Raw genomic sequence first — 15296 nt, 5'->3', positions numbered from 1 at the left:
CAATTTAAAAGAACATTCAACACAAACATATTCATGAACAAAATGAAGAGAAATTTTCCAAGAGCTTATTCCAAATAAGTAGTAGATGGCTTTACTGGAAACATTGTGAAGTAAAGAAGCCTTTACATTAAAATAAAAAATAATTATCCTACCTTCTCGATAAGCACTGTTTGGTGTCCAACATGAAATTACAGGGTAGAGGAACAAAGGATCTTCCTGTCCTGTAAGCTCTAATCCATGAGCTACATCAATAACCAAATCAAAAACATTATGACAGGCAGTGACAGTGTACAAATAGAACCTCTACCTGGAATCGTAACTGAAGACTAGAAAAAGCCTTTAGCACAGAGTTTTCTTTTAGATCTCTCACTGTCAACCAGAAAGAAATTCAAAAGCTTGCTCTTTTCTTCTAACTTAAGTAGCTGTGCCACTTAAAACATGAAGAGCTTATGGATGTGACTGATGAACTACCAGCTGCTAGAGTAATGAGCAGGATGTCTGGAGTTCATCAGAGGTCTAACAAAGGTCCATAAAAATTATCTGTGGAGGAGGATGTGCAGTAAGGACATGTCCAAAAATGTATTTAAAGCTATACAGCATGAACAAAACACATGATGCTACTGGTGACTAATGCTTAAATACACGCTCGGCATATGGATAGCATAAGTAGACAAAGGAAATTTTTTCTCTTCACCCAAATATTTATATAAATATATGCATACAAATGTATTTATAATCTATAAGTAATATATTAGATATAGGTGTAAATAATACACACAATATATAAATATAACTAGTATATATAATACATAGGAGAACAACAACTTGCATTCAGGCTTCTGAGAGTTAAACACAACGGCGTTACCAGTTGATGAGCAGCAGAACAATGTGACGTGCTAGTTGCTATTTTGCCTTAATAAAGAAACATGACCCACAAATTTTGTGCTTAAGCAAGTTTTGTGGTTGAGAAAGATCAATGCAGCTAGTCCATGAAAAAAGCAAGGTTAAAAATGCACTCTGGAACAACCAGCTGCGATAGTGGATCAATAGCAACATCCTCCAGAGGCAGCAGTCAGTTGAAATCTGTTGAATGCAAATAATGTCCAATTAAATAGGACAGCCACCAGGACAAGGCGGGGGGGGGGGGGGGGATGTATTTTCTTTTTCGGACGAGTCACACCCTTTATTAGTACTCTCTCATCTTTGACAAGTTAAAAAATGTATTGCTTCAAATAAGCATTTTCACAAAGAATAATACCTCCCAAAAATTTTTTACGGGAAAACATCTGAAATTTCAGAGTTCAAATTGTACTGTGTATGAAATATTTTGGTTTTCTCAGTTTCTTATGAAAGGGGCAGATTCAGCTCTTCCATTTTTCTCATACAATATCATCAATGGAATGCTAAGTGTTGATCTACTTTCAAGGATTTGCTATGACAATATTTTTTTTCCAAAATATTTTTAACAGCATGCCCTACAGGTGTGCACATTGTCCTAAACCCCTTATACATATTTGTAAGGACAGCTGTAAGACTTATTATTTATTTTGTATGGCTCAACAAAAGATTTCCCTTCACTTTGTATCCTGAAACTTATTGATGAATATGCTATTTCAGCAACAGAGCAGACTTCAGACATCAAGTATTTGCCAATTACTGAAAATGTGTTTTTCTCTAACTGGTGAACCCATTAATTTAACTTTCTATTAAGTAAGAATGGAACATCATTTTATTAAGTAATCAATTTAATTTTCAATTAACTTACAGAATTCATTCATTCTGTAACTTGTTCTGCAGGAATGTAGGCATCAGTGTCAGCAGCAAAAAACGAAGTATTAGTACACAGACCAATGGAATTTTTGCATCACTTTTTATCCTATTTATTACAGAAATGCTTTCTCTTTTAAGACAAATGCATATACAGAGATGATGGACAATAACTAGAACATGAGTCAGAAGCATGCCCTTGCAGCAAAGACCAATTCAAACTGGTTTGTATTAGAAACAGCATAGCCAGCAGGTTAAGGGAAGTGACTATTCCTCTCTATTTGGCACTTGTGAGACCACATCTAGGTTACTGTGTTTGGTTTTGGACACTGACATACTGGAGTAAGTACAGTGAAGGACCACCAAGATGGTAAGGAGCTAGAGCGCCTGACAAAGCAAGAAGAGGCTGAGAGAATTGGTTTTTTTCAGTCTTGAGAAGGCTAAGAGGAGTCCACACCTACCTAATAGGATGAATACAGAATGTGGAGACTGTCCTCACTGATAGCACAAGAGGCAATAGACACAAGCTGGAAATCAGAAATTTCCAAAGAGATATAAAGAAAAACTTTTAAACCGTAAGGGTTGTAACTGTTGGAACAGGTTGCCCATAGCAAAAAGTTTCTTCAGAGAGATTCAAAACTTGACTGGAAAAGTCCTAGAGCAACCTGATCTAACTGTACCTGTTTGAGCAGGTGGCTGAAATAAATGCCTTCCAGAAATGCCTTCCAAACTAAATTATTCTACGATTCTATCCAGGGTCCAAGGATTACAAGATGCCGTGTAAATATAATGGAAATATAATGGAAAAAAACATCAGGAGTGGTTCTGTGTTTTAAGTTCTAATCTAATTTCCTTTATAAATCCTACTTATTAATTCATCTAACTTTGGCAGAAACATTAGCCTGAAAATTCTTGTGCTTAATCCAGACTCTAAGATATTTTAGAGTTGATGTATCCATTCCTGAGTTCCAAGGTAGTTAAATGCTAGTATACATGGAATTCCTACACAAAAAGGACAATTTCTGTTAACTTCATTCAGGAAGCCTTTTCTGCACTAAAATTTCCTGCAGTGGTCATTACTACCAGCACTGGTAGAATAGTAAGACAAGTGATAAATGGACACTGGTCTTTGCCACTGCATTTTGTGATTTAGGAACCAAATTTACACAGATTGGGAGAACTTATATATTCATAGAATAGCGCAAAATACTGTTCCTTTCTAAGAAGGAATCAGTATTTTCATGGAAATGATAAAAAAGATTAATAAAAGTCATTATACACATCACTACAGTATAAATAAGATCACTGACATTATTATTTTAGTTGATTTATCATGGGAGGTATGTGAAATAAAAGTACTTCTTAGGTAATTAATAATAAATAAACCATAGAAAATTCCATAGAAAAAGATAAAAAGTGTTTTAATAGTATACCCACCTGGTTTTGTCAGTCTGAGGAGATTTGATTCAAGAGCACTTAGATTTTCCGTTGCTTTTGCCACTGCAGCTAAATGGGATGTCTTTGCAGAAGTGGTCTGAAATATCCAATAGATAGTTACGAAAACTTAGCTTTTACCTAAAACCAGCAGGTCAATAGTGGCCTATGGGTTAGATCCCAAGTCTTCTAAATCTATCTGATAATTTCATCAATATTGTCTTATTTTTCTTTTCAAGAGAAATAGAATTGATGTTCATACATTTTTTAGTACAGCATCAAAAACCTGGCCATGGTTCAGTCTTGACTGATCTCCAAGGGAGTGAGTGGAGTTGCTCTGCCACCAATAAATTTTTAGGGAAGTCCCACATGCTCCTACAACAACGTATTTGAACAGAATGTTTGACAAAATATGTTGTTTTCCACAAAAATTATCTTTCATAGATTATTTATTGCCTACAGAAATCAAAATATTCCTCTGGAAAGAAAGGTGGATTTTTTTCACTTCAGCGGAAATAAAATTTTCAGTCAGCCCTACTTTGCTCAAGATGCTATATTGTTCCTATGATCTTATATTTCTTTCTCTTTTTTGGCATGAACCTGGGAGCAGTTAACACAAACTCAGCAATGAACAATGGAGGAAATTTTGTCCTGGATCCTATCAGTGTCCTACAAATTTTCTTACAGAAACCTTTCCCTGTAAGCTGACTGACGTTTTGTCCCTCTAATATATCTCAGTTTCACGCTCACAGTGCTTCCTTTCTCTGTCGTTATTCCTACTTTCTTAATTCTTTTTCGAATTTCCTCTCCAGTAAAATCTTTTCTAAAATCATTGAAAGAAAAAAGACAGAAAGGTATGGAGAACCAACACTTTACTAATTCTAAGTTGCAGGAAATCCTCAGCAGAAAACCTGCTGCACCTCTTTGCAATTGAGGTTGACAGTTCTTCCATTGAGAAATATTTTTCAGTACCAATTTATTCTCTTATGACTCAGTGTCAAGCAGATGCTACACAAAATGAAAGGCTAAGTTTCTACATTATTAAGGATATTTTTTCTCTTCTTTACTAATATATTGAATTATCTTTTCAGTCTAATAAAGCATTCCTCGAAACTATATATGAAGATCAGTTAAGGATGCTTGTATAAGTATCTGCAGGATTCTCATAGCTCTGAACTGCTAACCCCTCTCCAGTTCAACAAGATGAGACCCTGTACCCACAGCAATCTGCAACTGGTCTTAACAAAGACGGCTACTGTACTTTGGGAACTCTTATTCTACAAAGACACTCTTAGCCCATACCATCACTTGTAAAACAAGCAGTTAAATGTAGTCTTCAAAATAATACAATACAGTATTCAGAGAAAAGAAAAAGTAAAAATCAAAGCAATTACTTTAACTCCTTTATTAGTGTGTGTTTCTTCAGTTTTCATAGCTCCTGACAGGCAGGGTGAGGTGGTTGTTGAGGAATTCAACAGTTTTTTCCCATAGTTAACAATAATTACTGCTAGTTCATATTCTTTCCATGAACGTAGTACCTATTAAAGAATCATTTGTTATATATTTTTTACATAATGTAATGTTTCATTTTTGTCTACTTATAAGTGTCAAAATGCATGAATATTATAAATAGAAATTAATTACTCAATACTTAAATTTCTTTTCATTTAAAAACAGGACTATAAAACTGTAAAATAATTGGAAATTAAGATATCTTATCTACGTGTTCTACTTCTGCTTAACCTATCCCTCAGAGAACAGAAAGATTTAACCAGAAATATCTGCTGCTGTGATTGACAGTCTCCCTGTTCTCAGGCAGTACTGCTATCAAAGAATATAAAGGGTAACTAAATGATCCTCATTTACGTCTCTGGTATCGAGTGCCCATTTGAAAATCCCAACTGTATTAGTGAAAGGAATGGTGAAATTTATAAAATGAACAGTGTAGGAAATGCTTTTAGATGGCTTTATCTTCTTTAGATAGAACTCTAAAGGACGAAGTGTTTCTACTGTATGCAAGGTAACTTAACTTTAGGTTGTTTGTCTTTGGGATACAAAGTGTATAGATTACTTTAGGATAAATACAGTGCATGGCCTGACTGTAACTCCACAGAAAACCATATATGATGGATTAATCAGAAGCATTTGCAATTCACTCATTCTGTTTGCTATTCTCTTGAAATGGTGTCTCTAAGGAAAAAAAACAAAATCAGCAGTACAAACAGACAGTCATTTAACTGAGGAATCTAGCAACAAACACTGTATGAAGGTGTTAACATTCTGTTAGGCTGTCCTGGTTTCAGCTGGGATAGAGTTAATTTTCTTCTTAGTAGTTAGTACAGTGCTCTGTTTTGGCTCTTATGTGAGAACAATGTTGATAGGACACTGATGTTTTTAGTCTTTGCTGGGTGATATTTATACTAAATCAAGGACTCTTCAGTTCCTTGGGCCCTGCCAGCCAGAGGGCTGAGGGGGCACGGGAAATTGGGAGGGGACACAGCCAGGACAGGTGACCCAAGCTAGCCAAAGAGGTATTCCACACCATATGACGTCATGCTGAGTATATGAACTGGGGGAAGAAAGAGAAAGGGGGGGACATTTGGCATTAAGTCGTTTGTCTTCCCAAGTAACTGTTATGCATGATGGAGCCCGGCCTTCCTGGGGATGGCCAAACCCCTGCCTGCCCTTGGGAAGTGGTGAATGAATTCCTTGCTTTGCTTTGCTTGTGTGTGCAGCTTTTGCTTTACCCTTTTTCCCCACCTTTCCATTTTGTTAATATTATTATTGTTACTATTATTGTTATTGTTCTTACCTCTTTATTCTGTTTAAATTATTAAATTGTTCTTATCTCAACCCTTGACTTTTACATTCCTTTCCGATTCTCCTCCCCATGCCTCTGAGTGAGGGGGAGTGAGCAACTGGCTGCATGGGGCTTGGTTGCTGGCCGGGGTTAAACCACGAAATAGGCTTTATTGGCCTTGATAGCCTCCACCTAGGCCCTCCCCCCATGGAGCCAGGAGCTCCCTTTTCAGCTCAGTCCTGAGCCTATGGTCCCTGCCAGTTCCTACATGGCAGGAATGCTGGTCTCCAGCATGCTCCAAGCCATGCTTGGGCCTGGCCATGGATTCACTGGTCTGGACACCTGACCCATGGATGGGCTCCTCAGCTTGACCTCAGACTGCTTCCATCACAATGGACCAGTCTGCTGGGCTGTGTCTTACCCTAGCCACCCTCACCAGACCTGATCCTGACCTGCAGATCGACTTCCCAGCTTCAGCTCAGACCTGCCTCAGCACTATAAACTCACCCAATGATCTTAACTCCTGGTTGAACCTGACTGCCATGTGCTGCCTTGCCAGCCATGACATTGCCCTCAGCTTCTGGTTCCCCAGCCCTCACCATGCCCTGACACTGCCCTCACAGCCATGAAATCATTGATTGATACAAAGAAAATGATGACACTAAGGCTTAAAATACTCATCTTTCTAGAAAGAATGAAACCCGGGTCTTCTTGAAGTACGCTTTTAAGGATACTTGACACTGATCTGGTCTTGTGAGGTAAGCACAGAGATCTAGCTCCTATGAAGACTCAGATGAGAGATCACCAACACAGGGGAATCCCTCAAAGAATCAGCCACAGCTCAGCTTCAATAACAAGCTCTTAGCTGAGGTGTACTCAAAGCTAGAGGAAAGCTGACTTTTCCACATCATACATGTTTCATGGCAAGTACTTTAACTCTAGCATGTCTCTATACCTGAGGAATAAACTCCTACTGGTACCATGTTTCTTCTTATCTCACTAAACAGATTGAGAATCTGAATCATAAATGTGATCTACAAATATGTATTATGGTTAAAAATCATGGCGCTTACGTTCTTGCCAGCCTGTTGGACTAAATGGTATAGTCTCTTGTATCTGAATAGTAAATAAGCCAGATATGCTAATCTGATTAAAACCACAAATATGGCCTATTTGCAGTAAATAAACTTTTAAATTTATATATTACATATAGGCTTGATTGAAAACAGTGCTACCTTAAATGTAAAAATAAACACTGTAATATAAAATACAGATTTCATGTCACGGACCAATAGTTACAGTGTATTTTCTGAACAAATGAAAATTCTCAATTCTATTAAAAAGTCAAAATGTCATTATTATATGAAATGCACTGATACAAAGATACTAATACACATTTCTACACCTTTACCATTTTAGAGCACCAGTTCTCTAAGATACCACTTTGAAGGCCAGCTTACCAACTTTTTTCTAAATAACAAGAGCTATATTTTAAACTAAGCTGTAAGGACAATAATCCACACCCTACCTTTGCTGCATAAAATGAAGTACAAGCTATCATATGCTGAATGCTCTCATAACATCCTGCCTGTCTCCTCTGCAAAATGGCACTTGGAATTTCTTGAAGAACAGCCAAACACTTAATAAGGATCTGTAAATACAAGGGTTAAAAGATTGTTTGGAGTCTGCAACACACTTACAAGCTTGTACCTCTGTAAAGCCTGGTGAACTTTAAAAATGCTTTGAAATCTAATGGATAACAAAAGCCAATAATAAAATTTCCATTTAATTTAACGGTGTCAAGATTTCAACCACTTTGATTTCAAGCCCTTTAGAATAAATCACATGTTCTCATAAAATCACAGATATTAAATTACAGATACATAATGGATATTTTTGCTGATTTAATTAACATGAAATCAAAGAATGCTTAATTCAGTGAGATGACATACTCCTAGTAGAGGACTGCTTAAAAATATATCAAACTGGTCAGCATTTTAAATGAAAGAAAAATGTTTCCAGTACGCTCTAAAAATAGAAGACTTTTTTCCCCCCATTTTTGTCTATCAGGCATGAAAAGAACATGTGACTAAATTATTTTTCCCTTTAATTAGGAAACCTGAAACAGAAGCCATTTCCAGTGGCTAGCTGTGCCTTTAGTAGGTCATTACAGTCAATGACTTCTTAAGCAAGAGGCTATCCCTCTATGTAAATAGGTGGGGTTGTTTTTCTAAACACTCCTAAAAGCTTCTCGGGGCCCTGAGTGCCCCAACAGTCATTCCGTGAGCAGTCCCACATGGGGCCTCCCCTCACACCTTCTGCCCAGGGGCCCGGGAGTCCCAGTTGAGCTCAGACACAAGCCTTCAGTCCCTGCTCGAGCTATGGTATTGGCATGCTGGTCTTCAGTTCTGTCTCCTGGATGGACCCTGGACCTGTGTTGTAGCCTTGTCTCCAGTCTCTGGCTCTATCTAACTCCTGCAGCTCCTGAGTTTTTCTCCTGGATGGACCCTGGGCCAGCCCAATAACCTCAGCTTCTCTGGACTCTCAGTGGATCCCCTTACCAACACCCTGCTTTGTCTGCTGTTTTGTGATGCTGCTAGTCTGTGTCTTGTCAGCACTGCAGTCACCTTCCTCGTAGCGCAAACACGCTCTTACTGCTGTTCCCTGACAAAACTACCCAATTATGGGGAAAAAAGTTGCATGTTTCTACTGCATCCTTGCTACATCTACAAAACACCTCCACTGCTTCAGAAATGGAAGGAAAGGATTCAGGTACTCTGTTTTCAAAGAGAAAGTACTTGCTTCTGGAAAAAAGAGCACATGCCTGAAAACTAAAGACTGCATTATCAAAACAATTAGCCTTCTTTTTTTAAGAAGAAAAGAAAACTCTATATGAAGCTAACATTCCAAAAAAAGCCATAGGCAAATGCTTTTCTTTCCTCAGAATTGCTGTCTGCAAATAGCATTCAAGTAAAGTTACGTCACAGATTCTACTAGAGTTTTATAATATCAACACATCATCCTGAAGAAACAATTGCTATTCTGCAGTTACTTAAGCATATCTGAGAGCAGAATCTGTGCAGCTTACACTGAACATATGTGTTGGGAACACATAAAACCATTAAAGGCTTTTCTTTCAGCAGCCACTAAAAACCCAACATCTAGATATTTAGCTCTCCCACCGTACACTCCATTATAAATTTAATTTGAATCACAGTAACTGCAGGAATTGGATGCCAGCTGCTTTGTCTTAAAATTCTCTCACCTGAACTACCGGCACTGAAGAAATCTTGTGATAAATAATTGGAGCAAGGAGGCCATAACATTGTACTACAGACTGCAGGGTGTAACTCGCATCATTTAACCAATTGCTAAGTTCAATTGCCACAGTCATTCTTTCACATTCTGCTAATCTAGCAACCTGTAAAAAAGAAACACATTTTGATTCAAATACAAATTCTGTTGTTTTAAATCATTTGAGAGTGAAAAAAGACAGATGTTATTGCAGTTTAAAAAGCAGTGTAAGCGGCAAGTAAAAGTTTAAAAATGAATCTACATTGATACCTGTTAGAAGTATACAAACAAATGCAAAATTATTCACGATTCTAAAGGAAACAATTGTTCTTGACCTAATTGTGCCCTCTGAATTTGCCCATATAATTTACAAAGCCTGGTTAACAACCTCAGCCTGTGTGGAGTGGAAATTTCACATGCTAAGCTCTCAGAGGAAGTAAGGGGAGGATAACAATTCCTTCCTTCCCTTCCAGTTATCTGCTGAAGTCCTTGCATGTATGAGCAGATCCAGTAAAGTCACCGAGTAATTGACTGCTCACATTTTTATGAGACAAATACTTCAGCAAAGAGTGGAATAGGAATGTAATAATATGGGAGGCAAATCTTGACTATTCAATGTAAAAGAAAGTCCTTTGTGTCATTAACATGCCATTATACTATAAAAAAGTCTGAAATAAGATAAAAACTTAGTATATTAAAACCATGAAGCCCTGTTAGAACTTCAGTATTAATGAAAATATCTGTATTAAATAGCAGAAATATTTAAAACCAAAAATCCAAGGTGCAATTTAGTAGAACAAAAATAACAATGATTGAACTTCTTTCTTAAATTACAGTCCACCACCACTGAAGTCAAGGAAAATCCTTCCTCAGTTAGAATTGGTGGACTTTGGATTAGGCAAAAACTGATTCAGAAACATCTTTCCACCAGGATGCAAATTACCAACAGCAACTAAAATACTTCAGAAAGGAAGACCAGATGACTCACAGAAAATGAAGTATTCTGTAAACAGGCTTAGTACATTGCAACATTTATCTTGTGATGATGAAATAAAGCTGATCAAAAAGTAAAATCAAATCCAGTATATTATTTTAAGCCACACATACTTGGTCCTTATAAAGTATCTTGTTGGAACAGACGGAATCACAGAAGAGTGCTCCTTCCATGACATTAATGTCACAGACAGCAAATATATTCCTTAGAAAGAGGTGCAAGGTAATAGGAGAAGTCCGAGACAGAGCTTCAAAACGTAACCTACAAAACAAAAAAGCACAGTAAAAGCATGTTAATGATGATTCAGATATCACATGCCTGAAATTGCATTATATTAAAATGCATTCTTTAATTTTAAAATTACAGAAAAAAAGGATTACTGTAGCTACTTCTGGAAAGAAGATTTATATGCAAAACTGAAAAAAAGCATTTAAAGTTTCTAACAAAAAAATAAATAAAAGGGATAAGACTTCTTTTCAAATTGTTATCCACCTTCTACTATCCTAAAAGAGCTTTTCCTTAGTTGTTTCATCCAATCCAGTGAAATTTACGTTGAACATTTTTAAAACTTGGGATGATAAAGCTTATCTATTTTAATGACTCCTTTTACACATTATTTTTCTGTATTCTGACAATGACGCATGCAGTTGTGAAGTCCATTACTAAGTGTTAGTAACAGACTCCTTTTCATCACTGATGTCTTGTATTACAAGTTTCAAAAGAATCTCTCTTCTGCTTGCTTTTTTGTTGGACTTTTTTTGCCTTCCCTGGGGGTAGGGGGCATTTGTCTTTGGTGGGTGGGGTTTTTTTAAATTATTATTTTATTGTTGTTACAGGAAAAATCCTATTATTTTGAAGTATAATAAATAAATTCCTCCTCCTCGATTGTATTTCCTAAAAGAGACTGAAACTCAAGAAGGAAGATCAAATAGACACATTCACATACTTGACATTACCAAGATACCAGCAGCGCTTCTGGCTGGAAACAGGTTTCCTTTCCTTCCAGCTCCCTCTACTGTACCGTTAAGTCCTATGCACTTTCAAGCTAGTCCATCTAATTTCTTAACTACCGATCAGTAAAACTGAAACCTCTTTATTTCAGGTCTGATACTGCAGCTTTGATAATCTTCCATATTAAATGCGGGGGGGGGGGGAGGGGGGGGCGCGGAATTAGGCTTGGACATCACTGTCAAAAAAGCAAAAACCCTGAAACTGCTTTGCACAGCTATTTAAAATTTTCTGTCTTCGTTTGATGTATCTGAAAGTAGCTTAATTCACATCATGTTATTTCTGCAGCTGTATGTATCGAGGTGGGGGGGGTGGGGGGGTGGGGGAGGGGGAGGGGGAGTGGAAGGAGAAGAACTGATCAGGAAAAAATATTAGTGAAAAACAATTGCCAAAAAAACCCACAATGACCAGACTTGCATTCCTGCTTTGTTGCCTAGGCCAGTGATAGATTTAAAACATCCACATCATCATGAAATAGGATGTCTAGTGATTATCTGTGTGCATCAATGCAGTCCACAGGCTGCCTGTAAATCCCAAATGCTCTTATGGCACCTAACATCAAGACCTTTGGTAAATTTGTATGCCTAGTATCAGACACATGGTGGCACCTGAAGGACATACAAGAGACACACCAGTAGTCTGGCTGAGCCTCAAATAACAAGTATGCTTAGACACATTACTCTCTCCTACAGGATTCAAAGCACACACAAGGCTACATTATCTGCTTGCACCCAAACAGCACTGCCATGAAAAAAACACTGGCTCTGACGCAAGTGTATCAAAACAATCTGGAGAAAACGCTAGCTACGTTATGTCTTAGAATAGCTGATTACTGGTCATTCTGTCTGTAAAGTGGAAATGGAAGCATTCTGACAAAACTTTTAGGAAATCCCCCTAATATCTATTTCTTGAAACAAAGATCTTTATTTATTTCTTCTTTAATTCTTGAAACATTCAGGAACTATTAACACAACAGGCAATAAGGTTGCTTCTTGTCACCACGGTTTCAAGACTAAGCCAGTCTGTCAGACTGAAATGGAGATGAAAGAACTAGTCTAAAGAGAATTCCACACAAGTGAAGATGATGATTTGCATTCAGTTTTATTGGATGTTAATTCATTATCAAATTGTAAGCAGTTGACTAACATTTAAAACTATATTTTTATTACAGTATTTCATGTCCATTATTTCATACACATCTCTTTCTTTTATCTGGGAATTAATTAAGATTTCAATTGGTTTTGCATTTGGTTCTATTTAATTTCAGTGAATGTAACTGCAAAATTTTTAGCTGGGCTTTGTCATCATGAAAAACCTATAATATTATGGTTGAATATTTGAAATTTACTTACAAATTAATTAATTTTAAATATATCTCCTAAAGCACTTTAGTATATTCAAAGATTATTGGCAGATTATCTAGCCTCCACAAAACAAAATTAGCAAGAATTTACCCCTTTTGGGTGGTGTTCTTGACAACATTTTCACAATTTCTGAACTTTACTGCTCCCTTAATCGAAAGTCAAGAACCCAGTGCATATTACATATTTTGCATGTGAAAATGCATCACACTGAATTAATAGCCACTTCATAAATGTTTTCCAATTATCTTAAGAAAACAATCATTATAAAGAATTAGGTATGTAAATGTTAGCAGTTCCATATATAATAAAAATCCTCTGCTAATTATAAAACACTACATTTTTATAACACATTTCACACCTTTTTTTTCCAGAATGTTTTTCATATCACAAGTCTGAACAAAATTTCACAACCTGGTACTCTTCAAAATAAAATGTGCACATCTATAATTAACTGTTACTTTGTTTTTGCCAGTTACCTGTTTTCAGATATAGTCAAATTACTGCTTGCAGAAATAACAGCTGCATTGGCAGGCAGTGGAGAAGAATTTGAAACAAAATAATCCCACATTGGTGAAAATGCTTCTCTGGCTAATGTATAGTTGCCAGTCTGATAGGCCACCTACAAAAAAACCCAAAAAAAACCAACAACAAAAAATTTACCAGGTTTCCATGTTCATCAAATAACCAAGACAAACATGATTATGGTACAAAGAAAAGTTTTAAAACTCCCCCCCAACATGTATATTTACAATTTCTGTAAGAATATTCTAACATATTTGAATAAAACAAATGTAGTAGCAATCTGATTCTACTAGTATTAGTTTGCCTTCAGAATTAGCATCAGAGAAGGCAGAAGAGTTTCTTGACTGTTAACCAAGGATCTAGCAGCCCTTTGTGGAATAATTTACAGGTATCGTACTGCAGTTTTTGAAGGCATATTGTTTCATCTAGGTTCATTTTACTAATACTGCAGAATGCCCTACTGCTCTGGATAACAAGATATAGATGGAGCCACACACAAATAGGTATAAATTCATGTGGATATCCCTTACTCTGGAATATTTTAGAAAATTTTCTAACTGTTGCCCATTATCTAATTTACAGGACTAGACAATTTGACTTTTTTCCATGCCACAATCTGTTTTAAATTTTCTTTTTAAGAATACCAAAAATTATGATAAAGGTCTGACAGAGCCTTTGTAGTTTTCCACAAGACACTACGAAAATAATTTCAATATAAAAATGGTTGGATTTGATACCTGTCAAGTTCAATCACATTTTTCATCCCATACTGTAATGACTAATAAGATGATTTCCAGCACTTGGTTTCAATCAGAAAAATGAAATAATAAATTATAAAACAGAAGAAAGAACCTAAATGCAGACTGAAAAACAGGAACAGGAATAAAAAAAAACTAGCTAAGAGACATCTTTTCCCTTAAACTGGAATTTCCAGTAATTTTGAATTAAGAATTGAGTTACTCAAATATACCATTTGTTATGTTACAATTGTGATTTGTGCTTGTCAAGCTTTTGGCAAGAAAATCTTGAGGTTTTACCAGAAGTTTTAGAGCTACCAGTGAAAACAAATAATTACAAGCAAATTAAATTATGTGTTTATTATTCAAGACTCTAATCCTACCTCAGTGAGATAGGCTCGAACAGTAGTAGCAGAAAGAGGTGGATAAGCAAGGATTGGCTTAGTTGTTTCCCCAATGGCATCACCAATAAGTTTTCCATCAGAAGAATATGCTGCGACTGCAAATACGTATTTCTCATTGGGATCTAAGCCTTGTATTTCCAAGAGGCTTTTCCCATCAGCTGGTATCTATCAATAAAAATATTTTCCACTTACACCCACTATACATATCAAAAACAAATCTCAAACTCTAAACTTTTACTGTTCAATAAATTATTTAATGGTGTTGGATACAATCAAAGTACAACCTAGATTAACAGACACGTCATGTTTCCACATGGTATTAGGTTCTTGAAGACAATGAGAAAACAATGAAATGACAGGGGAAAAAATGTATCAGCTTTCTCTGGAATGCAGTTGAGTATACAGAGCACATAACCTAAGAGTACAGTTAAGTACCAGGACCTGGAGTTTCTCTAAGACATTTTTGTCCATTTCTATATTCACACCATGAGTGCACGTGCTTGCAGTCATTGAGCTGGAAACATTCTAGCCCTGAGTTGTGCTTCCTGAGAAAGAGCATATGGCTCTCCTCCACACATGCCACATGCATGTATTAGATATGGGCAGAGGATGTCTCGGGTCCTCTCAGCATCATTAAAAGGACTTTGAAGTTTGTGAAACAAACAACATATTTTCAAGATCTTCTCTTCATTTTTCCTTCAAGTAATTGTCCACCTGCACTTTAACATTGCGACTCGCTCCTAAGAGGCTTTTCCACCTTCCTCTCCATAACCAGGACAACTTATATAAAGGAAAGTTTTATGGTCTTGAAGCAACGAACAACTGACACAGTGACTGAAGCACAACATGAGAAATGAGACCATCCAAATGTAGCATCAACACAGTGCTCTTATACAAATACTGTCTGGCCTTCATTAGGAGACCTCTGAACAACAGAAATCCCATCAAATGCTGGGGGTGAATCCTGAACCA

The 15296-nt window shown here is 36.6% G+C and overlaps 1 protein-coding gene across 1 annotated transcript in view; it reads right to left on the bottom strand.

Moving 5' to 3' along the window:
* CFAP54 (cilia and flagella associated protein 54) overlaps positions 1-15296 on the bottom strand; it is a 118676-nt gene that overhangs the window by 60933 nt on the left and 42447 nt on the right. Inside the window, exons 23-30 of the mRNA XM_027815404.2 lie at positions 14304-14489; positions 13138-13280; positions 10403-10550; positions 9267-9422; positions 7530-7652; positions 4596-4739; positions 3205-3301; positions 153-242 (exon numbers count right to left, since the gene is read on the bottom strand). Coding sequence (XP_027671205.2) covers positions 153-242; positions 3205-3301; positions 4596-4739; positions 7530-7652; positions 9267-9422; positions 10403-10550; positions 13138-13280; positions 14304-14489 — 1087 coding nt within the window. The remainder of the gene's footprint in view (positions 1-152; positions 243-3204; positions 3302-4595; positions 4740-7529; positions 7653-9266; positions 9423-10402; positions 10551-13137; positions 13281-14303; positions 14490-15296) is intronic.

The sequence above is a fragment of the Falco cherrug genome, chromosome 5 (assembly GCF_023634085.1).
Source record: "Falco cherrug isolate bFalChe1 chromosome 5, bFalChe1.pri, whole genome shotgun sequence".
In the NCBI taxonomy this organism is placed as follows: Eukaryota; Metazoa; Chordata; class Aves; order Falconiformes; family Falconidae; genus Falco; species Falco cherrug.
Note: the sequence above shows the minus strand (reverse complement) of the source record. Positions and strands in the feature narration are given on the sequence as shown.